Source organism: Ranitomeya imitator, chromosome 2, assembly GCF_032444005.1.
Source record: "Ranitomeya imitator isolate aRanImi1 chromosome 2, aRanImi1.pri, whole genome shotgun sequence".
In the NCBI taxonomy this organism is placed as follows: Eukaryota; Metazoa; Chordata; class Amphibia; order Anura; family Dendrobatidae; genus Ranitomeya; species Ranitomeya imitator.
Genome location: NC_091283.1, coordinates 301,746,398 through 301,770,014, shown reverse-complemented (window position 1 = coordinate 301,770,014; position 23,617 = coordinate 301,746,398). Strand labels below are relative to the sequence as shown.

At 43.2% G+C, this 23,617-nt stretch overlaps 1 protein-coding gene across 1 annotated transcript in view; it reads right to left on the bottom strand.

The window, feature by feature from the left end:
- LOC138663366 (oocyte zinc finger protein XlCOF7.1-like) overlaps positions 1 to 23,617 on the bottom strand; it is a 110,855-nt gene that overhangs the window by 69,418 nt on the left and 17,820 nt on the right. Inside the window, exons 2-6 of the mRNA XM_069749539.1 lie at positions 7,031 to 7,180; positions 6,722 to 6,901; positions 6,515 to 6,638; positions 6,334 to 6,431; positions 6,047 to 6,137 (exon numbers count right to left, since the gene is read on the bottom strand). Of these exons, the coding sequence (XP_069605640.1) occupies positions 6,047 to 6,137; positions 6,334 to 6,431; positions 6,515 to 6,638; positions 6,722 to 6,901; positions 7,031 to 7,108 (571 nt within the window). The 5' untranslated portion in view covers positions 7,109 to 7,180. The remainder of the gene's footprint in view (positions 1 to 6,046; positions 6,138 to 6,333; positions 6,432 to 6,514; positions 6,639 to 6,721; positions 6,902 to 7,030; positions 7,181 to 23,617) is intronic.

The following is a 23,617-nucleotide window of genomic DNA, read 5'->3' as shown; positions in this document are numbered from 1 at the left end:
CAGTAGCATCTGCTAGAAAGCCGGTTGCCAGCTTCAGTAGGGGGAAGAGATTTTAGGATAAACTCTCTAGGGGTTCTGGCTGACAGCTGTTCTTTAAAATTGTCCACCCACAAATGTATAACACATGCTACAGATGTTGCTACTATATTTGTACGGACGACTGCTGCTGAACTCTCCCAGGCTCTCTTCAAGAGCCCATCCGCTTTGCGATCCATAGGCTCCTTCAGGTTAGAGGAGTCCTCAAAAGGAATGGCGGGGCGGTTCTTTTAGACACCTTGGCCAGCGGAATGTCTATTGATCTCCTTATGATCAAATGGCAGGTGAAGTCTGAAGTGTCTAGGAATCGATAGTCTCTTTTTAGCCTCTTCCCATTCTTCTAAAGTCATGGACCGAATATGGGAGTTTACTGGGAAGACCTTTGAGGTCTGAGAACGTAGCCCCCCAAACATCTTGTCCTGAAGTGTCAGAGTAGTTGAGGGCTCCTCAATCTGCATAGTCTGTCTTACTGCTCCCAGGAGCTCATCTATGTCCCCAGATGAGAACAAATATCTCTTCCCTTTTTCTGGAAGATCTCTGCTTAACTCTTCTTCAAGATCTGATCCGGAAAAGTTCTTCTCAGATGACAGATCCGATTCCCTCAGTCTTTTTCTGGATCCTTGGGGTTCTGACTGCAAGGGCTGGGGGAATACCAAGCCAGATATCGAGGCCTGCACCTCTTCTCTGACAATAGCCCTCATATTAGTCATGAGTGAAGCCTGTTCCCGACTGGTGCATGTTTCGTAGAGAGATTTCTGCCATGAGCCCTTAAGCCTCAAATGGGGCACTTCTAATACTTTCCAGACTTCTTATTCTTTTCCATCGTGGAGGAAAGCCCCTATAAATACATAAATTTAGATGCCCCTTGGGACTGTATCCTACTGAGGGGAACCCCTAACTGGGAACTTACATGTGCCTGGCTCTCCTGCACTCTCTCAGGTTTAGTGTTATCCTCCATACTGCTCCTTAAGTTAGGACAGGATTGTAGCACACTCTTTACCTTTTCATATGGGTGGTGCCTCCTGGCGAAGTCCATCCGCTGCCGCTGTGACCTGCTCCGGAACCTCCTGGCGCTCTAAAGAGTAGGAGAGGAGGAGACGCTGCCCCACGCGACCCGGAAGGGACACGTGCCGCAGCCGCGACCCAGAAGTGAGGCGCGCGGGAGCCGCGACCTGGAAGTGAGCGCACGCGGCAGCCGGCGATCCCGGATCCTGCATCCACACACCGTCCCTGGTGCTGCTGAGGGACCCTCTAATCGGGTGTCAGCTTAGCAGAGTTCTTGAGGTGGGAAGGAAGAGGACGAGCCCCCCCAATCCTCACCCTCTGCACGGGACAGACGGATCTCTCGTTTTTCCTATCCGCAGTGGGACAGGGAAAACACTGAAGGGTGGTAGGGGGAGGGTCCTTTTAAACTCTTGTGGTTTCCTGTCCCACTATGGATAAGAAGGACGTCCTCCATGGTGCTGTCAGGTGGTGACCTGGAAAAATAAGTTTTGTACATTTCCTTGAAAAACTGAAAAATACGATGTTACAATTTTAAACCTTCTAACATCTTTACAAAATGAAATAATATTTTAAAATCAGTGCTGGTGTAAAACAGACAAAAGGGAAATGTTATTTAATGACTATTTTATGTGGTATAACTCTATGTGTTATAGGTAATCATTCAAAGGTTGAAAATTGCAAATTTTTAGAGTTTTTTCAACAAATTTCTGAAGTTTTTATAAATAAATACAACAAATTTACCATTAACATAAAGTACACATAAATGTGTCACGAAAGAAAACAATCTCAAAATGACTGAGATCTGTTGAAGCATGAAGCATTCCAGAGTTATTTCCACATAAAGTGACACTATTTTATTTTAATAAGTGTAATGGAACCAACCTGACAATGCCTCTATTTTAATTAGCAAAATCCTGATGACAGGTTCCCTTTAACCCCTTCACCCCAAAGCCTGTTTTCACCTAAGTGACAGGGCCAATTTTTACAATTCTGACCACTGTCACTTTATGAGGTCATAACTCTGAAACGCTTCAACGGATCCTGGTGATTCTGACATTGTTTTCTCGTGACATATTGTACTTCATGATAGTGGTAAAACTTCTTCGATATGACTTGCATTTATTTGTGAAAAAAACAAAAATTTGTCGGAAATTATGAAAATTTAGCAATTTTCAAACTCTTAGTTTTTATGCCCTTAAATTAGAGAGTTATATCACATAATATAGTTAATAAACAACATTTCCCACATGTCTGCTTTACATCAGCACAATTTTGGAAACAATTTTTTTTTGTTAGGACGTTATAAGGGTTAAAAGTTGACTAGCGATTTCTCATTTTTGCAACAAAATTTGCAAAACCATTTTTTTACGGACCACCTCACACTTGAAGTGACTTTGAGGGGTCTATATGACAGAAAATGCCCAAAAGTGACACCATTCTAAAAACTGCACCCCTCAAGGTACTCAAAACCACATTCAAAAAGTTTATTAACCCTTCAGGTGCTTCACAGGAATTTTTTGAATGTTTAAAAAAATTGAGCATTTAACTTTTTTTTCACAAAATGTTTACTTCAGGTCCTATTTGTTTCATTTTACCAAGGGTAACAGGAGAAATTGGACCACAAAAGTCGTTGTACAATTTGTCCTGAGTACGCTGATACCCCATATGTGGGGGTAAACCACTGTTTGGGCACATGGCAGAGCTCGGAAGGGAAGGAGCGCCATTTGACTTTTCAATGCAAGATTTGCTGGAATTGAGATCGGAGCCCATGTCACGATTGGAGAGCCCCTGATGTGCCTAAACAGTGGAAACCCCCACAAGTGACACCATTTTGGAAAGTAGACCCCCTAAGGAACTAATCTAGATGTGTGGTGAGCACTTTGAACCTCCAAGTGCTTCACAGAAGTTTATAATGTAGAGCCGTAAAAAAAAATTTATATTAATTTTCACAAAAAATGATCTTTTTGCCCCAAATTTTTTATTTTCCCAAGGGTAAAAGGATAAATTGGACCCCAAAAGTTGTTGTGCAATTTGTCCTGAGTATGTCGATACTTCATATATGGGGATAAACCACTGTTTGAGCGCATGGCAGAGCTCGGAAGGGAAGGAGTGCCATTTGACTTTTCAATGCAAAATTGGCTGGAATTGAGATCGGACGCCATGTCGCATTTGGAGAGCCCCTGACGTGCCTTAACAGTGGAAACCCCCCACAAGTGACCCCATTTTGGAAAGAAGACCCCCTAAGGAACTTATCTAGATGTGTGGTGAGCACTTTTAACCCCCAATTATTTCACTAAAGTTTAGAATGTAGCATTGTGAAAATTAAAAAATCATTTTTTCTTTCCACAAAATGATGTTTTAGCCCGCAATTTTTTTTTCCCAAGGGTAACAGGACAAATTGGACCCCAAAAGTTGTTGTCCAACTTGTCCTGAGAACGCTGATACCCCATATGTTGGGGGGAACCACTGTTTGGGCGCATGGCAGAGCTCGGAAGGGAAGGAGAACCATTTGAAATGCAGACTTAGATGGATTGGTCTGCAGGCATCATGTTGCATTTGCAGAGCCCCTGATGTACCTAAACAGTAGAAACCCCCCACAAGTGACCCCATATTGGAAACTAGACCCCCCAAGGAACTTATCTAGATGTGTTGTGAGAGCTTTGAACCAACAAGTGTTTCACTACAGTTTATAACGCAGAGCCGTGAAAATAAAAAAAAAATTTTTTTCCACGAAAATGATATTTTATCTTCTATGTTTTTATTTTCCCAAGGGTAACAGGACAAATTGGACCCCAAAAGTTGTTGTCCAACTTGTCCTGAGAACGCTGATACCCCATATGTTGGGGGGAACCACTGTTTGGGCACACAGGAGAACTCGGAAGGGAAGGAGCCCTGTTTTACTTTTTCAAAGCAGAATTGGCTGGAATTGAGATCGGACGCCATGTCGCGTTTGGAGAGCCCCTGATGTGCCTAAACAGTGGAAACCCCCAATTATAACTGAAACCCTAACCCCAACCCTAACCCTAGCCCTAACCCTAGCCCTAATGGGAAAATGGAAATAAATACATTTTTTTACATTTTATTATTTTTCCCTAACTAAGGGGGTGATGAAGGGGGGTTTGATTTACTTTTATAGCGTGTTTTTTAGCGGATTTTTATGATTGGCAGCCGTCACACACTAAAAGACGCTTTTTATTGCAAAAAATAGTTTTTGCATCACCACATTTTGAGAGCTATAATTTATCCATATTTTGGCCCACAGAGTCATATGAGGTCTTGTTTTTTGCGGGACGAGTTGACGTTTTTATTGGTAACATTTTCGGGCAGATGACATTTTTTGATCGCTTTTTATTCCGATTTTTGGGAGGCGGAATGAACAAACACCAGCTATTCATGAATTTCTTTTGGGGGAGGCGTTTATACCGTTCCACGTGTGGTAAAATGGATAAAGCAGTTTTATTCTTCGGGTCAGTACGATTACAGCGATCCCTATTTATGTAATTTTTTTTATGTTTTGGCGCTTTTACACAATAAAAACTATTTTATATAAAAAAATAATTGTTTTTGCATCGCATTATTCTGAGAGCTATAACTTTTTTATTTTTCTGCTGATGATGCTGTATGGTGGCTTTTTTTTTGCGGGACAAGATGACGTTTTCAGCGGTACCATGGTTATTTATATCCGTCGTTTTGATCGCGTGTTATTCCACTTTTTGTTCGCCTGTATGATAATAAAGCGTTGTTTTTTGCCTTGTTTTTTTTTTTTTTTTTTTTTGCGGTGTTCACTGAAGGGGTTAACTAGTGGGATAGTTTTATAGAGCGGGTCGTTACGGACGCGGCGATACCAAATATGTGTACATTTATTGTTTTTTTTTTTTTTTACATAAATAAATGGATTTATTGGGAAATGTTTTTTTTTTTTAATTTGGGGATTTTTTTTTTTTTTTTTTTTTTTTTTACACATTCTATTTTTTTTTTTTTTACTTTCTAACATTGTCCCAGGGTGGGACATCTCTGTATTAGATCAGATCGTTGATCTGACACTGTGCATAGCACACTGTCAGATCACCGATCTGACAGGCAGTTTAGGTGGCTTTCTGGCGCCTGCTCTCAGCAGGCGCCGGCTAGCCATGTCATTTCATGACCCGGAAGGAGTCCGGCGGCCATCTTGGATCCGGGGACTCCTTCCGGGTCACCGGAGCAACGCGATCTCATTGCGTTGCTCCGGTGGGAGAGCGCAGGGAGCCCCCGTCCCTGCGCGATCCCCCTCTATGCCGCTGTCACTACTGACAGCGGCATCAGAGGGGTTAAATGCCCGCGATCGGCGATAGCGCCGATCGTGGGCATTGCTGCGGGGTGTCAGCTGTCATATACAGCTGACACCCGCACCCGATCACCGCGGCGCTCAGCGCGAGACCGCGGTGATCGGTGCGCCGTACTAGTACTGCTGCTGGCACTAATGCAGTGCCGGCAGAGCAGTACTAGTACGGCGCATGTCACGAAGGGGTTAATGTTGTCGAGCATTACAGTGAAGTTTGGCCAGAAAGACTGGACCTGGTCTTGTAGGGACCATATGAGCACATTCAGCAGCACAGAAGGGGAGAAGGGAGATTTATCCAATAAGATATCAGGGTTCTAGGAAGCCACCAGCATCAATACCCTCCGCTTTCTCTTACAGGCCCATCATAATATTTTTCTGCAAGTGATTTTCTAACTTGTCAGCATATTCTACGTACGCTGTCATTTGGCTTTGAAGTTTACAGACCTGGGCAGGTAATGTCTTCTAATTTAGGTAGGTGGATCTTCAAGGTTGCTATTTCTATAGAAGCCCATTCAATGCCCAAAGTAATTTGAACAGTTTTTGGTGGAGGAGAATGTTGTGGTCTAGAGGCAAAATGGTGATCACACGATTGTGATACGGCCGAAATACATGACCAATAAAGCAGCCACAGACGGTGATTGAGAAGAATCTGTGACTTCTTAGCATTTAGTAGTTTTTACTCACCTGGGTATTCATATGTAGGAATCTCCTCTTTACACCACTCATCACCCATCACATATATCTCTGTAGTATTAATATGGGTCAGATCTTCACCCTGAAACAAATATTGTAAAAGTCACTGACAGATGGAGAAGTCACATCTATGATCAGCTCTAATCCTGCCATCTCCACCGTTCTCATTACACAAGTATAAAACATATAATACTGGGGGATAAAACAAGACTGAGCACAAGATCTTCACAGCGTCTACAAATCATAGGGGAGATCACACGACACCGCTCGCCATCTACCTGATGATCCTGAGGAACATTGGGATCTTCTTGTTTACAGTCCTGTGGAAGAAGAGGATGCGGACATCTCTCTGGTGTTCTCCTCTTACTGGATAGATCTGGAGGAAACACATACAGGGACTGAATTCATTCTTTACATACAGATAATTATAGGCCGTGTGTATTTAGTCTCGTCTATTACCTAGTGATGTGAGGGGCTGGGGAACCTCCATCATGACATCATTGTACAGATCTTTGTGCCCTTCTAAATACTCCCATTCCTCCATGGAGAAATAGACAGCGACATCCTGACACCTTATAGGAACCTGACACATAGAATGATACAGTCATCCTCCCGATCCCTTCATAGCATTATTGTATAATGTCCCAGCATTCCCAGCAGCGTCACCTCTCCACTCAGCAGCTCAATTATCTTGTAGAGGAGTTCTAGGATCTTCTGGTCATTGATGTCCTCATGTATCAGGGGGTGAGGTGGAGGCCCTATGATTGGGCTCAGGGGTCTTCCCCATCCCTCAGACACCGGGTCCTGACAGCGCTCACTAGAGGTCTTCTTCACTACTGTGTAATCCTGGTTATGGAGAGACACATTAATAAATCTCACTACAGACATTTCCAGAGTCCTCACCTCTCCAGTTCTGTCCATCTGTTATTCCCATAGATGAGAATGATGTAATGTGACGTCATCAGAATCTCTCACCTCTCCAGTAATCCGGAAGAGGATCTCTAGGGTGAGGTGTAATATCCTCTCCGCCATCTTGTCTTTGTCCATATCCATCCTTGATGGGTAAATCAGGAAAATTCTTTTCTACAGAATATTTTCACTGAAAGGATCCGATATTGTAGAGACCTGAATGAGAATAAGATGAGCTGATGTAATATCATAAAAATCCTGTGTATCAAAACAATTACTGGAGATAATAAGGGAAACATGAGATTTATTTAGAAAAATATTTAGAATTGAGAGTCCTCGGTGGTTGATACCTTTTAATGGCTAACTGAAAAGATGGTAACAAGTTGCAAGCTTTCGAGACTACACAGGTCTCTTCATCAGGCAAAGACTAAAAGAAATTCTGAAGAATCACATATTTATGCACAACATCGCACAGAAAAAAAAACAACCATGGGTAAGACAGGTGACATGAAGCAGAATTACCATGGGTGATAAACAGTTCTGTCCATAAATATTGGACCAGTTCTTAGATAAGGAATGTTTTATTGTCCTCTGATTGGGGTCTGGTTCTGTTGTGATGACCCCACATGGTCTGAGGGGCAAGTTCCTTAGTTGATGTAAAAAGACATAAATCCATGCGACGCATTCATTCCTGCAGTGAGACTGTCAAAGGTCGTCATCAGTTTATATTCCCATACTCCTCTGTCTCTCTTAGATTTGAAGCTACATTTTAACACAAGTATGGGAATATAAACTGATGACAACCTTTGACAGTCTCACTGCAGGAATGAATGTGTCGCATGGATTTATGTCTTTTTACATCAACTAAGGAACTTGCCCCTCAGACCATGTGGGGTCATCACGACAGTACCAGACCCCAATCAGAGGACAATAAGAAATGTTTTATCTAAGAACTGGTCCAATATTTATGGACATAACTGTTTATCACTCATGGTAATTCTGCTTCATGTCACCCGTCTTATCCATGGTTTTTATTTTTATTCTGTGCTATGTTGTGCATAAATATGTGATTGTTCAGAATTTCTTTTAGTCTTTGCCTGATGAAGAGACCAGTGTAGTCTCGAAAGCTTGCAATTTGTTAGTGCAGTGCCCCAGGGTCCTGGTCGTTGCAGTAATATCTTTCTCCTCTAGGGGGGAGTGATGTTACGTTTGGAGGCAATAAAGGAGATCTCTTTACCAGGTACCACAAGCATACAACACATTTCACACTCCAGTCCACCAGGCAGTGCTATGCTCCTATTTATTAGGGCACTCTTCACAATTAGGTAAAACTGGTGGTCTGGATAGGAAGTTAGGCAGACGCTATCTGGGCTTCGGCTCAGGCAGATGTGATCTGGGCTTCGGCTCAGGCAGATGCGATCTGGGCTTCGGCTCAGGCAGATGCTGACTGGACTTCACTCAGGCAGTTGCTAGCTGAGCTCCGCTCAGGTAGTTGGTCCCTGACAGGGGTGGGATCCTTTCAGAGGCCTAGACAGAAGGACACGGAGCTGCGCCTGCCCCACGTTCGGCAGTTCTTAAGAAAGGACACGAACAGAGAACTGTATTGTAGAGAGTGAATATCTAATTGAATAAACAATATTAGACAAGGGTAACCATTCAAGTATTAAATCATATATTACCTATCTAACACCATAACACCATCGGGACACATGTTCTTTAATCGGGCCTCCTGATGAGCCGGAGAGGCAAAACGCGTTGAAGCGGTACTTTGGAGAGGCGGACGGCATGCTTTGGCTGGATGAGTACTATATTGTTATATACATCTGGATGTATACTCACCAGTATATTCAATCATATCTATGATAGCATGTGTGCAGCATATCCTATGGTAGTATTACCACATAATGGAGTACACATTGAGGCCTTAAATCTAATGGGTAAGAGACCCAGTGGGATATGGAAAATTGAAAGGTAAAATGCTGCATCTATCTAAATACCGTTCCTGAATTCTTCTACATGTTTTCTATTGTTTTTATGGCACGGTGTGGGGATTAGTATTCCTTAGACATAGGATTGGTCTGTGTATAGTGGACAGGGGTACCTTCAGCTATATAATTGGGTAGAGGGACCCTGGGTTTTCAATAGGGTTCATCAGGGACCTTAGGGCCAGCCGACGTGGAGTGGGGGCGCCACAACGTTCCCCCTAGGGCGCCAACTCCCGCAGACAGGCAGGTACCAGTCTAGGTATCAGTGCAGCAATACTATATCCTCATACCAGTTTGTTCACGGTGTGTTTTGTTTATATGGGATTACCACAGGTTGGTGTTATTTTAATAATTTTCTAATAAAAACAGTTTTATGGGGTATCATTTAATAATTGTAGAGAGTGAGAAAGAAGTCATAGTCGCAGGATCCGGAAGCTGGAACACCGAGGAAGCAACAGTCCTTTATGCCTTGCTCCAGAGACCGGTAGGACAACTAATTGCAAGTTACTGATCCGCCCCATACCCAGGAGGCACGGTGGCACCCCTCAGAGGCCGGGGCATGCTAGAGTCCCTGTAAAAAGACTCAGGCCACCAGTCATACGTGTTTTTCCTATCCATCTGGGGGACAGAGAGAGAGACATAACATCTAGAACATCTACAACAGTTGTGAGGACCTTATGAGCGGCTCAGCAATAAGGTACTACAACACCCAGGCGCTAGAGGAAGGCTACTGATTTCCACCTGGATAAGGGGACTCTGGATTTGCCTCCAAACCGGCCGAACTCTGCCTGCCCTGTGATCTGGTGCTCTGGACTGTGGATGCTGAAGCCTTCAGTAAAAAGGTAGAGACTGCAATCTTGTGTCCTCGTTCTTCACTGCGCCTTTCACCATCCACCACCTACACACCGGGAAGCCCTGGGGATAATACTCACCTTCTGGCGGCCCCTGAATCCAGCCCAGGCCTTAGCGATGCTCCCCCCAGCTCCCGTTGAAGTAACTGGGTCCTCATTTATGAGAAATGCCTCATAGTAAGATCATTTTGGTTGTCTATGGCAACCACAGTGCAATGTTCAGCATTGAAGCTGCTGAGGTAAAATGAAAGCGGAGCGCTGATTGGTTGCTATTGACAACTAGAACAGTCTGACTGTGATGCAGTCATACAAAATCTGATATCTGTTCTTCAGGAAGAAGGAAATTTGGGCCTGACTATTTTGTTTAGTGGTTCTGGACTGTTTTTATATATAGTCCGTGATACAGTACATTAATAAGCACTATATATGGCAGGGGTGTCAAACTGCATTCCTCACGGGCCGCAAACAGGTCATGTTTTCAGGATTTCCTTGTATTGCACAGGTGATAATTTAATCACCTGCACAGAATGATTCCAGCACCTTGTGTAATGCAAAGGAAATCTTGAAAACACACATGGTCTGAGGCCCTCGAGGAATGCAGTTTGACACTCCTGATATACGGAACGCCTGTGTGATAATATATATTTTGTATGATATACAGACATTGCTACATGGAGTGATATTGATTGACCCACCTTTTAGGTGTGGATATGGGTCAATTCAGTAAAGGCATTTAGATGGGAAAAACAAAACAAAAACCCTTTCTTTCACTTTGGTACATAGGGTGTATATGAGGTACGTTTTGTTATATAATTAGATAATATTTAACATTATATAAAACTATTTATAATATGGGGTAGGACCATTTAAAGGGGTGATGGTATTGATTGTTTGCCTCTAATCTGTAGGGGAGGCGGCAGTCACTCCTCACCATCAACTTTTGGTCCGGCTTTATCTTAATTTTCATTCACATAATATACACTTTCATATTTAATTCTGCACACCCTCCAGTTCTTTGAGCGACGATGGCGGCGGAAATCGACGTCTAACTTGAATCTCTAAAATCGACCATAAATGCTCAATAATGTTGAGGTCTGGGGATTGTGGGGGCCAGATGAGATGCTCAACTTCATTAGAATGTCCCTCGTGCCATGCTTTAACGATTCTAGCTGTATGAATTGGTGCATTATCCTGAAAGATGGCGTTCCCCTCCGAGAACAGTGCTTGAACCATTGGATGCACTTGGTCACCCCAAATACCTAATTAATTTCGGCTGTTAATTCTTCCATGAAGGGATATCATTGGCCCGGCGGATCTCCACGAAATAGCACCCCAGATCATCACAGAACCTCCACCATGTTTTATGGTTGGGAGAAGGCAGTCTGGATGGATTGCTTCTTTCGGCTGTCTCCAAACATACACTCGGCCGGAGGTCGGAAATAGGGTAAACGATGATTCGTCTGAGAATATCACGTTTCCTCTGCTCGAGGGACCGATTCTGGAGGTTTCTACACCACTCTAAAAGCTCGGAAACATTTGTCATTGAGAACAGCGGTTTTCTAACTGCAGCTCTTCCGTGGAATCCAGATTTATGCAGCTCCTGATGAACAGTTTTTGTGGAAACTGGGTTCTGTAGGTGTTCATTGAGCTCAGCAGTGATTTTCGGATCCATGGTCTTGCGATCCTCTCTCACAATTCGCTTTAGAGTCCGACGGTCTTTCTCAGTCAACTTTGACTTTCGGCCGGACCTGTGCTTTGCTGCAGACGTTTTTCCTTCTCTTTCAAACGCAGTCATTACTTTGGAGACAGTACCTCTTGACACGCCAAGCAATCAAGCACTTTCTGCTACACTAGCACCTGCCATACAAGCAACAACAATTTGGCCTCTTTGAAAATCCGAGAGGTCTGCCATTGGTGTCAGGTTTTCATCAATGTTCTTACAATTATGCAAAACAAACAGTTAGTTTACATACGCATATCACAAATAATCAACTACAAAACATTACCATATGTCACGGTTTGCATGTTTATCACATGGTCAAAGATTAGGATGCCAAAACGTTAGGCGTTTCCATTATTTTGTCCAACCCCTGTATATATACACACATATATATATATATATATATATATATATATATATATATATATATATACATATTGTGATGCAGTGACCCCTGTAACAGGTAGGGGGCGCTGCATGGTCTCCCCAGTATACGCACGTATTGAGGCCATAGGAATGCATGGCAATTGCAGACATGACTGTGTGATAAAGTCTGGCAGTATTGTGAATAGCCGATATGTGTGTCGCAGAGGAGAAGACTCTGCACTGCCAGCCTGAAGCGATGTGGTGTTCTGGGACCTATAGTCCCACAAGTATTTGGTATGTTTATAATGGGAGGCTGGCAGGGCTAGTTATGTGAGATGGGCGGGACAAACTAGCCACACACCCACACTCCCACCCAGGGGAGTGGTTAAAAGGTATATAATGTGACCAGGGTGTGGGTCACATGTTCGCTGTGAGTTTCCTGTTTGAAGCCTGTGTTGGAAGACCTGGGAGGAGGCTTCCTGAAGAGCACATGGTGGGGCTTCAGACCTGGTGGCCTGGGGTGTTGGACTAATGTCCTGAACAGCACCTGGACAGGCCACATGCTTGTGTGTTGGGAGGTCCTGGGAGTAGGACCGGATCCATGAGCAGCGCAGAGTGAAACTGTGGACCTGGATGGTCTGTGTTGGGGAAGCTACCGTCCTTCGGTGGGTCTGGACTGACTAAGTTGTGCCGCCCAGGCAAGTTGATGATTCCCGTGAGGCAGCTTTGCCGGAAGAGAGGACTGACAAGGAGTCAGCAGGTGGAGCAGGAGCTCCCGTCAGGTACCTATACAGACTGTTGGTGCTTGTGATGGTCTATGAACTGTGTGGTAACCCACGGCAACTGGTCAAAGGTGGACCAGCGTGATTAGTTGCTGCAACCTGTTAATGTGAAGATAATGAGTTAAACCATATCTTGCTGTGTTAAAAAATGGACTACATGTAAGTCAGTGATATGCAACCTGGCTTACGATGTGGTTTATGCTGTATAAAATAAACCGTATGGACTCTTTTTGTGTTCAAAGTTCGTGCCCGTGTACGTTAATCCCGTGCCAATCGAGTGTCCCCCAATACACTCAGTGAGTGCAATCTTAATATACACTAGATGGTGGCCCGATTCTAACGCATCGGGTATTCTAGAATATGCATGCCCACGTAGTATATTGCCCAGCCCACGTAGTATATTGCCCAGCCACGTAGTATACAGCACAGAGCCACGTAGTATATTGCCCAGCCACGTAGTATACTGCACAGAGCCACGTAGTATATTGCCCAGCCCACGTAGTATATTGCCCAGCCACGTAGTATACAGCACAGAGCCAAGTAGTATATTGCCCAGCCACATAGTATACTGCACAGAGCCACGTAGTATATTGCCCAGCCATGTAGTATACAGCACAGAGCCACGTAGTATATTGCCCAGCCACGTAGTATATTGCCCAGCCATGTAGTATATTGCCCAGCCACGTAGTATACTGCACAGAGCCACGTAGTATACAGCACAGAGTTACGTAGTATATTGCCCAGCCATGTAGTGTATTGCCCAGCCTCGTAGTGTATTGCCCAGCCACGTAGTATATTGCCCAGCCATGTAGTATATTGCCCAGCCACATAGTATACTGCACAGAGCCACGTAGTATACTGCCAAGCCACGTAGTATACAGCAGAGCCACGTAGTATATTGTCCAGCCACGTAGTATATTGCCCAGCCATGTAGTATACTGCACAGAGCCACGTAGTATACAGACTTAAAATAAAAAATAAACATATACTCCCCTTCCAAAGGCCCATTGAAGTCCTGGCCCTGTGTGCAGTGCATGCGGCAGCTTCCGGTCCCAGGGTTGGTATGAGCGCAGGACCTGTGATGACGTCATGGTCACATGACCGTGACGTCATGGCAGGTCCTTCTCGCATACCATCCTTGGCACCGGAAGCTGCCGCTGGCATGGAGCGGTCACCGGAGCGTCCACATATGGATAGAGGTCTAAATACTTACCGTAAGACCCTGTTGCATTATTTGGTTGGTTATCTTTGAATTTAAGTTGCATGACTCGTCATACAGAGAAGTATTCATGGGAGCTGTTTCTTTAAATAGTAGCTGTGGTTGACTAGCTAGATATACATGCTAATTTGCAGCGATATAAATCTTACGGTCCCTTTTGAACTGTTTGGACATCGTATACACCCCGGTAGACCTCAGATGCATATAATACCGTCATATGACACGCAGTATCAGATCTCGCCTTGCTAGAATCCCATTGGTCATCCTGGGAGTTAAATTCCATGATGCCGTATCCTTGGACATGCCCCCAGGAAGAAGCACAACGCGAAACGCGCGTCGGGCAGCAGAAGGTTCAGTGTGACACCAGACATTACATTTAGGAAGCTGTGCATCCACTAAGGTAATATGTATTGTTTGGGATTGATATATTGCAGGGAGTTGTTCAGCACTATCCATGATTAATGGTGTTGCGGTATATTATAGAACTTAGCAATGGATTCACTTGTGCAATGGAGCTTGCCATGCACGTGCATGATTCAGCTATAGCTCCAGAGTGGAGGGGTTGATACATCTGTGTAGTGGATTCGCCACGTATTTTGATTGCATTACAATTTGTTCATAGTCATATTGTATACACGTTCTCTTCTGTGCTCCTTATTAGTATGTTCGAATACATAGTTTATTTCTGTTAAATATTAATTAATTGAATTATTCTTATTCTCAATTCTGTACTAAGCACATTGCTCCTTGCTGACACTATCAAAAGCTATTTCTGTGCATGTAGCTCAGAGTATAAGTTAACACCATATACAGAGGACACGTGGTCTGTGAAACATAAATAACGCCTGTTAGGAGGGTGTGGGGGCTTTTGTCACGTGGGACTGTCATCTCCTGCCTACACATCATTCTCCATGGCCATGAGACAAGTCACAAGGAACAACAGCTGTTAGCCATGCCATGATTCTACTCCATGCCATGATGACTTCAGAGTTCACACAGACAGACGGTTTTACCATTCAGGACCTTGGGAAAGATGAGTAACAAGACAAGCGCTGATATTTACACATGGACAATCTGTTAGTAACTATTTCATCCACTTTTATGTTATTGCTGCAATGTGGTTTTCCTATGGACAATTCAATAAACCACTATACTTTTCATCAGAATATCATGATATTTTTCTTTTAAGAGTAAGCACCTGGTGAATAGTCCTGATTAAATATATGTGCAAAATAACCATTTTTAACAATTTCAAGTAGCTATTTTTACAGTATGTACAATAGGTTGAACATTAATGACCTTTATATTGTTGGTAAGCAACATATAATGAGTGTATGAGTAGCAGAGAATTGTTTCTTTCCCAAATCACATTTTTGAATAGTTGTATGCACATTCGTTAGCTGACCTTTAAGGATTGGTAGTCACTGGTGTAGAGGCACTATTTTATTGTTGTGTGTTTATGTGTAAATAAAGTTTATTTTTTAATTGAAAAGTAAAAGACTTCTTGATTTCATCTGGTTTAATATGCAACTGGTCAGTATGTTTGTATATCTGATCAAGTGTTGCCCACCCTATGTGTAGGAGAATGTGCTATATATATATATATATATATATATATATATATATATATATATATATATATATATATATATCTTTTGTGATGCAGTGACCCATGTTACAGCCTGGGGGCACTGTATGTGATCCTCAGGATACGCATGGAGGCAGATCTGTAATGGTGATAATGGGAGTGTCCGGTATGATTGTAAAGGGCCGGTATGTATCGCAGAGGGAGTCTGCGCTGTAAGTCTGTAGTATTGTTGTTCTGGGACCTGTAGTCCCACAAGAATTTGTATAGTTAAAAGGGAGGCTTGCAGGGTTAGTCAGAGCTGGGCAGGACTGGCCAACCACACACACCTCCCACCTCTGGGGGTGGTTACAGCTACATAATGTGACCACGGTTTGGTTACATGGTTGAGAGTGTATGGATCTGTTTGGTCCATATGCAAGGTCCTGGAAGCCTATGTGTTGGGAGTGGTATCTCCCTGAATAGCACGTGGTGGGGCTTTAGCACTGAGTGGCCTGTGTGTTGGATGGTCCCAGCTGGGGACGGACGTCCTGAAGAGCGCACGGAGAGGCCATGCACCTGCAGATCTGGGACGGCTCCTGTGTTGGCGAAGCCAGGACTAACAAGGAGTCAGCGTGAGGAGCGGAGCTCCTGGAAGGTAACCCCAGACTAGGGGGGAGTTGTAATATACGGCAGAGATTTATGTGCTGCATGAACAGACTGGTGGTCGTGAAATGTTCATGGATGTAATGAAATGGACTTTATGTTATGTGGTTTATGATGCCTAAATAAACCAAATAGACTTTTTGTGAGAAACAATGCCTGAGTGCTTTAATCTCATTTCCAAGCGAGTGTCCCCAAAGCACTCAGGGAGCGCTCTCTCACATACACACATACATACATATAATTTTTTTTTTCACTAATATCAGCGTGAGGTTATTGCTAAGGGTCATAGTACTAAGGATTGTTTTTTAAAATGCCTCCCAAAGAACGACCATCAATTTAATCCAAAAGCTAAGAAAGCAAAACTGTCTCAAACAGCTGAGACAAGTGAACAATACAAGTCTCAGCTTGAAAGGAAACGGATGAGACAGGCTGAATCAAAGGCAGCCAAAACATCTAAACACCAGAAACGTCATCTTCAAGACAGTTGGAGGAGACAGGCTGAATCAAGGGATGCGGCAACATCAGAAAAAAAAAAAAAAAAAGATGAATGTCGTAAAAATGACCACATACGACATATGCAACTTATGCAAAGACGTAAGCAGGTTGACTTGTGTTTGGAAGGGTTTCACTACAACCCAATTCAGGACTATAAGTTACATCTGACAGTCATAATAAGCATAAAAGACGTAATATGTGAACATTACCGAGCAAAAAAAAAGAAGTTTAACTTGGAATCGCCTGCTATGTGCTGCTCAAAGGGTTAAGTCAGTTTGCCACCTTTAACTCTACCTCACAAACAACTTATTTTCATACATGTCGGGAACAACACATGAGTCTAAGCATTTTCTGCAAATTATTAGGAAACAATTCATCTTTCCAGATGACATCCTTTGGTATGACAGCTGGACTCAAGGAAGCAGGATTATTTATGCCGACTTTTGAAATCCAGGGCCAGATATAATACAAAATAGGTTTGATGCTTCCTGTAGCAAATCAAGACCCAACATTTTTTTTACAAGTTTACTGTTTGGCAGATGAACAGATACAAGCTGATCCACACTGGGAAGCTATACCTGAGACACAAAAAGACATTATTTTGAATTTGCAAAGATTTTTGAATGAACACAATCAGTAAACACAAAAGGAGATTTAATTCTCCCAGTGTTAACGAAGTAGCTACTGTATTGTAATGGTTGGACGGGACTTTCTATACCAATTACGGTATATACTCATGTATAAGCTGAGATTTAACACTTTTTTGTGCTGAAAACGCCCCCCTCGGCTTATACACGAGTCATAGCCCCAGGGGGGGTCGGCGGGGGAGGGGGAGCGGCAGGAGTCGGCAGCTGTCACTTCATACTCACCCACTCCTTGCGCGATTGCTGCAAGCCCTCCCTGCATCACAGCTTCTTCCTGTGTCCAGCGGTCACGTGGTACCGCTCATTAACCCATTACTTGCCAAATTAGAAATTTTCATTATGGATTTTTCAGAAAAGGGCGTCCCAATATTCAATTAAAAACGACAATGACAATTTCCTATTTTGAAAACATTCATTTTACAAACACAACACAAAAAATTGGACCTAATTATAAAAATTATAAAATCTTAGTTGCTAGAAGCAAAAGATTAGGCGTCCCCAAATAAGGACATTGGTAGATAGTGGGTGAAAGTAATAAATATGGACGCGTCTCCACTCCCATAGAGGTGGAGCACATATTCATTACTTTAATGAGCGGTACCATGTAACCACTGAACACAGGAAGAAGCTGCCGGTCACGGGACAACAGAAATGCAAGGAAGTGCAGTGACAGCGCGAGCAGGGTGAGGAAGACGGAGGAGCCGAGCGGAGCAATGCACACAACAAGGGGGAGGACGGAGGAGCCATGCACACAACAGGGGAGCCACACATAAAACGACAGGGATGAGGGGACAATGCATACCCGTCTTACACTCAAGTTAATAAGTTTACCCAGTTTTCACATTGCAAAATAAGGTGCCTCGGCTTGTACTCGGGTAGGCTTACACTCAAGTATATACGGTATTCAGCGATGGACAGAATCTTCAAAGTATTGAAGAAGCACATAGATCATATGATGCTCTGCAATATCCTATAATATCGTGGAATGGCCAAGATGGCGATCACTATAATCTAACGCAGACTGATCCCAACACTGCGAGGCCAACCAATAAACCAACCAATAAAATATCAACTATGGATATCTACGCCTACCAAATAATGATCAAACATGGCTCATCAAACCACATTCAACAATGTCGGCAACTTTTTCATCAATGTATAGTAGATATGTATGCCAAGGTGGAAAGCGAGTGTATTTTGTACATATGACAGAACCAGCAAAAAGTTTCAGTGGTGGCTATTTTTACCGCCTACATTTACAAACAGGAACTCCCACACATATACTCGAGAACAGATTTGTTTATTACAGTCATATATACTCGAGTATAAGCCGACCCAAGTATAAGCCGAGACCCCTAATTTTGCCACAAAAAAACTGGGAAAACTTAACGACTCGAGTATAAGCCTAGGGTGGAAAATGCAGCAGCAACTGGTAAATGTCAAAAATAAAAATAGATACCAATAAAAGTAAAATTAATTGAGATATCAGAAGGTTAAGTGTTTTGGAATATCCATATTGAATCAGGAGCCCCATATAAAGCTCCATACAGTTCATGATGGGCCCCATAAGATGCTCAAATGCTCAATACAAAATATGCCCCATATAATGCAGCACAAATGTTGATTATGGCCCCATAAGATGCTCCATACAGATATTTGCCCCATATAATGCAGCACAAATGTTGATTATGGCCCCATAAGATGCTCCATAGACTATTAACCCCTTTCTGTCATTGGACGTACTATTCCGTCCATGTGGGGTGGGCCTAAATTCCCAAGGACGGAATAGTACGTCCAGGGCGATTGGGCCGCGCTCACGGGGGGAGCGCGACCGATCGCGACCGGGTGTCAGCTGCCTATCGCAGTTGACCTCCGGCGCTATGTGCCAGGAGCGGTCACGGACCGCCCCCGGCACATTAACCCCCGGCACACCGCGATCAAACATGATCGCGGTGTGCCGGCGGTATAAGGAAGCATCGCGCAGGGAGGGGGCTCCCTGCGGGCTTCCCTGAGACCCCCACAGAAACGCGATGTGATCGCGTTGCTGCGAGGGTCTCCTTACCTCCCTTCCTGTAGCAGGCCCTGATTCAACATGGCCGCAGCATCCGGGTCCTGCAGGGAGGGAGTTGGCATACCAAGTGCCTGCTCAGAGCAGGCGCTTGGTAAGCCTGCAGAGCTCGCAGACAGATCGGTGATCTGACAGAGTGCTGTGCAAACTGTCAGATCAGCGATCTGTTATGTCCCCCCTGGGCCAAAATAAAAAAAAAATTTCCACATGTGTAAAAAAAATAAAAAATAAAAATATTCCTAAATAAAGAAAAAATTATATATTATTCCCATAAATACATTTCTTTATCTAAATAAAAAAAAAAAACAATAAAAGTACACATATTTAGTATCGCCGCGTCCGTAACGACTCAACGTATAAAACTGTCCCACTAGTTAACCCCTTCAGTAAACACATAAGGAAAAAAAAAACTAAGCAAAAAACAACGCTTTATTATCATACCGCCGAACAAAAAGTGGAATAACACGCGATCAAAAAGACAGATATAAATAACCATGGTACCGCTGAAAGCATCATCTTGTCCCGCAAAAAACAAGCCGCCAAACAGCATCATCAGCAAAAAATGTAAAAAGTTATAGTCCTCAGAATAAAGCGATGCAAAAATTATTTTTTCTATAAAATAGTTTTTATCATATAAAAGCGTCAAAACATAAAAAAATGATATAATGAGGTATCGCTGTAATCGAACTGACCCGAAGAATAAAACTGCTTTATCAATTTTACCAAATGCGGAACGGTATAAACGCCTCCCCCAAAAGAAATTCATGAATAGCTGGTTTTTGGTCATTCTGCCTCACAAAAATCGGAATAAAAAGCGATCAAAAAATGTCACGTGCCCGAAAATGTTACCAATAAAAACGTCAACTCGTCCCACAAAAAACAAGACCTCACATGACTCTGTGGACTCAAATATGAAAAAATTATAGCTCTCAAAATGTGGTAACGCAAAAAATATTTTTTGCAATAAAAAGCGTCTTTCAGTGTGTGACGGCTGGCAATCATAAAAATCCACTAAAAATCCCGCTATAAAAGTAAATCAAACCCCCTTGATCACCCCCTTAGTTAGGGAAAAATTAAAAAAATGTATTTATTTCCATTTTCTTATTAGGGTTAGGGTTAGGGCTAGGGTTTGGGTTTAGATTACATTTACGGTTGGGATTAGGGTTGGGATTAGAATTAGGGGTGTGTCTGTGTTAGAGGTGTGGTTAGGGTTACCATTGGGATTAGGGTTAGGGGTGTGTTTGGATTAGGGTTTCAGTTATAATTGGGGGGTTTCCACTGTTTAGGCACATCAGGGGCTCTCCAAACGTGACATGGCGTCCAATCTCAATTCCAGCCAATTCTGCGTTGAAACAGTAAAACAGTGCTCCTTCCCTTCCAAGCTCTCCCGTGTGCCCAAACAGGAGTTTACCCCAACATATGGGGTATCAGCGTACTCAGGACAAATTGGACAACAACTTTTGGGGTCCAATTTCTCCTGTTACCCTTGGGAAAATACAAAACTAGGGGCTAAAAAATAATTTTTGAAGGGAAAAAAAGATATTTTATTTTCACGGCTCTGCGTTATAAACTGTAGTGAAACACTTGGGGGCTCAAAGTTCTCACAACACATCTAGATAAGTTCGTAGGGGGGTCTAGTTTCCAATATGGGGTAACTTGTGGGGGGTTTCTACTGTTTAGGTACATTAGGGGCTCTGCAAACGCAATGTGACGCCTGCAGACCATTCCATCTAAGTCTGCATTCCAAATGGCGCTCCTTCCCTTCCGAGCCCTCCCATGCGCCCAAACGGTGGTTCCCCCCCACATATTGGGTATCAGCGCACTCAGGACAAATTGGACAACAACTTTTGGGGTCCAATTTCTCCTGTTACCCTCGGGAAAATACAAAACTGGGGGCTAAAAAATAATTTTTGTGGGAAAAATTTTTTGTTTTATTTTTACGGCTCTGCATTATAAAACTGGGGGCGAAAAGATCATTTTTGGGAAAAAAAATGATTTTTTATTTTTACGGTTCTGCATTATAAACTTCTGTGAAGCACTTGGTGGGTCAAGGTGCTCACCACACCTCTAGATAAGTTCCTTAGGGGGTCTACTTTCCAAAATGGTGTCAGTTGTGGGGGTTTCAATGTTTAGGCACATCAGTGGCTCTCCAAACGCAACATGGCGTCCCATCTCAATTCCAGTCAATTTTGCATTGAAAAGTCAAATGGCGCTCCTTCGCTTCCGAGCTCTGTCATGCGCCCAAACAGTGGTTTACCTCCACATATAGGGTATCGGCGTATTCAGGACAAATTGTACAACAATGTTTGGGGTCCTTTTTCTCCTGTTACCCTTGGTAAAATAAAACAAATTGGAGCTGAAATAATTTTTTTGTGAAAAAAAGTTAAATGTTCATTTTTATTTAAACATTCCAAAAATTCCTGTGAAACACCTGAAGGGTTGATAAACTTCTTGAATGTGGTTTTGAGCACCTTGAGGGGTGCAGTTTTTAGAATGGTGTCACACTTGGGTATTTTCTATCATATAGACCCCTCAAAATGACTTCAAATGAGATGTGGTCCCTAAAATAAAATGGTGCTGGAAAAATGAGAAATTGCTGGTCAACTTTTAACCCTTATAACTCCCTAACAAAAAAAAATTTTGGTTCCAAAATTGTTCTGATGTAAAGTAGACATGTGAGAAATGTTACTTATTAAGCATTTTGTGTGACATATCTCTGTGATTTAATTGCATAAAAATTTCCATTTTTTTCACAAATAAACGCAGGTAATATCAAAGAAATTTTACCACTATCATGAAGTACAATATGTCACGAGAAAACAATGTCAGAATCACCGGGATCCGTTGAAGCGTTCCAGAGTTATAACCTCATAAATGGACAGTGGTCAGAATTGTAAAAATTGGCCCGGTCCATAACGTGCAAACCACCCTTGGGGGTAAAGGGGTTAATCCCCATATGCCGTTGCTGCGATTAAAAAAATATATATCACACTCGCCTCTCGTTGCTCAGGCCCCAGGCACTTGCTATAGTCACCATTCCCCGTTCCACCGCCGGGCGCCACTCTGTCTTCCCTGTCTTCTGCACTGACATTCAGGCAGAGGGCGCGCACTAACCACATCATTGCGCCCTCTGACCTGAGCGTCACAGGCAGATGACGCGGAAGACTGCGCCTGGCGGTGGAACGAAGAGAGGTGAATATCTCCGTGCTCCCCCTCCCCATTATACTCACCTGCTCCCAACGCGGTCCCAGGCAGCTTCCCTGATGGACTCTACGGGCGCAGCAGCTCTTCCAGCGTTGAGCGGTCACCATTACCGCTCATTACAGTAATGAAAATGTGGGTCCACCCCTATGGGAGTGGAGTCGCGTCCATATTCATTACTGTAATGAGCAGTACCATGTGACCGCTCAAAGCTGGAAGAGCTGCCGCGCCCGGAGACCATCAGAGATGCAGGGACGCACCAGGAGCAAGCGAGTATGTCACAGCCGCAGCTCCCCCTCCGACCTCCCTGGGACAATGACTTGAGTATAAGCCGAGAGGGGCACTTTCAGCCTAAAAAAATGGGCTAAAATTCTCGGCTTATACTTAAGTATATACCGTATGTGTAATCCAACTTGGCCAGAAATAAAGGAAGAGCTTCTGAATGGTCAGGGCCCCTCTGATCAACATGATTAAACAGCAAGGGTATTTATTCAAAAATTGATCAAGGTCATTGAAGTAATTACAAAGAGTCAAATTTTGGGGGAAACTCGATCTTGGATGTTGTATCGACACAGCATTTAATCTTAATTATGCCAGACGTATATTTTCAGTAGGTCAAGAGACAGACTATTGCCATATGAGTCTGAAAGTTGACTCTTGAAATTGAGGTTTGTGAATTGTTGAATGGCTGCTGTTTACATCTCATATCGGCTCCTACTGTTTATTGTGTTACTATCTTTGAAAGACAGGGATGCAGGGTCTTTCAACAATCACTGTTTGCTAATATGTTGCTTAACAATTGTATAAGTCCATATAGCTTGTTTGCCTGAAAAAAAGTGGAAGGCAAACTATCCACATTGATTAAATACTCAAACAATGAGAGTTAATCTCATTCCAAATCCCCCCTGACCTGTGGATGATGGTCTGGAGGACAGCTTTGGGTATAAAAATGATCTCTATCCTACTGCTAAGTGACTCTACAGAACAACAGCAAAGGCACCATGGCTCCATCACGAGGGACACAGATCTGACATTCTACAGGATGCCAGTTTAAGTGACCACTGCCCTAGCTGGAAGAAAACAGATCTGCTC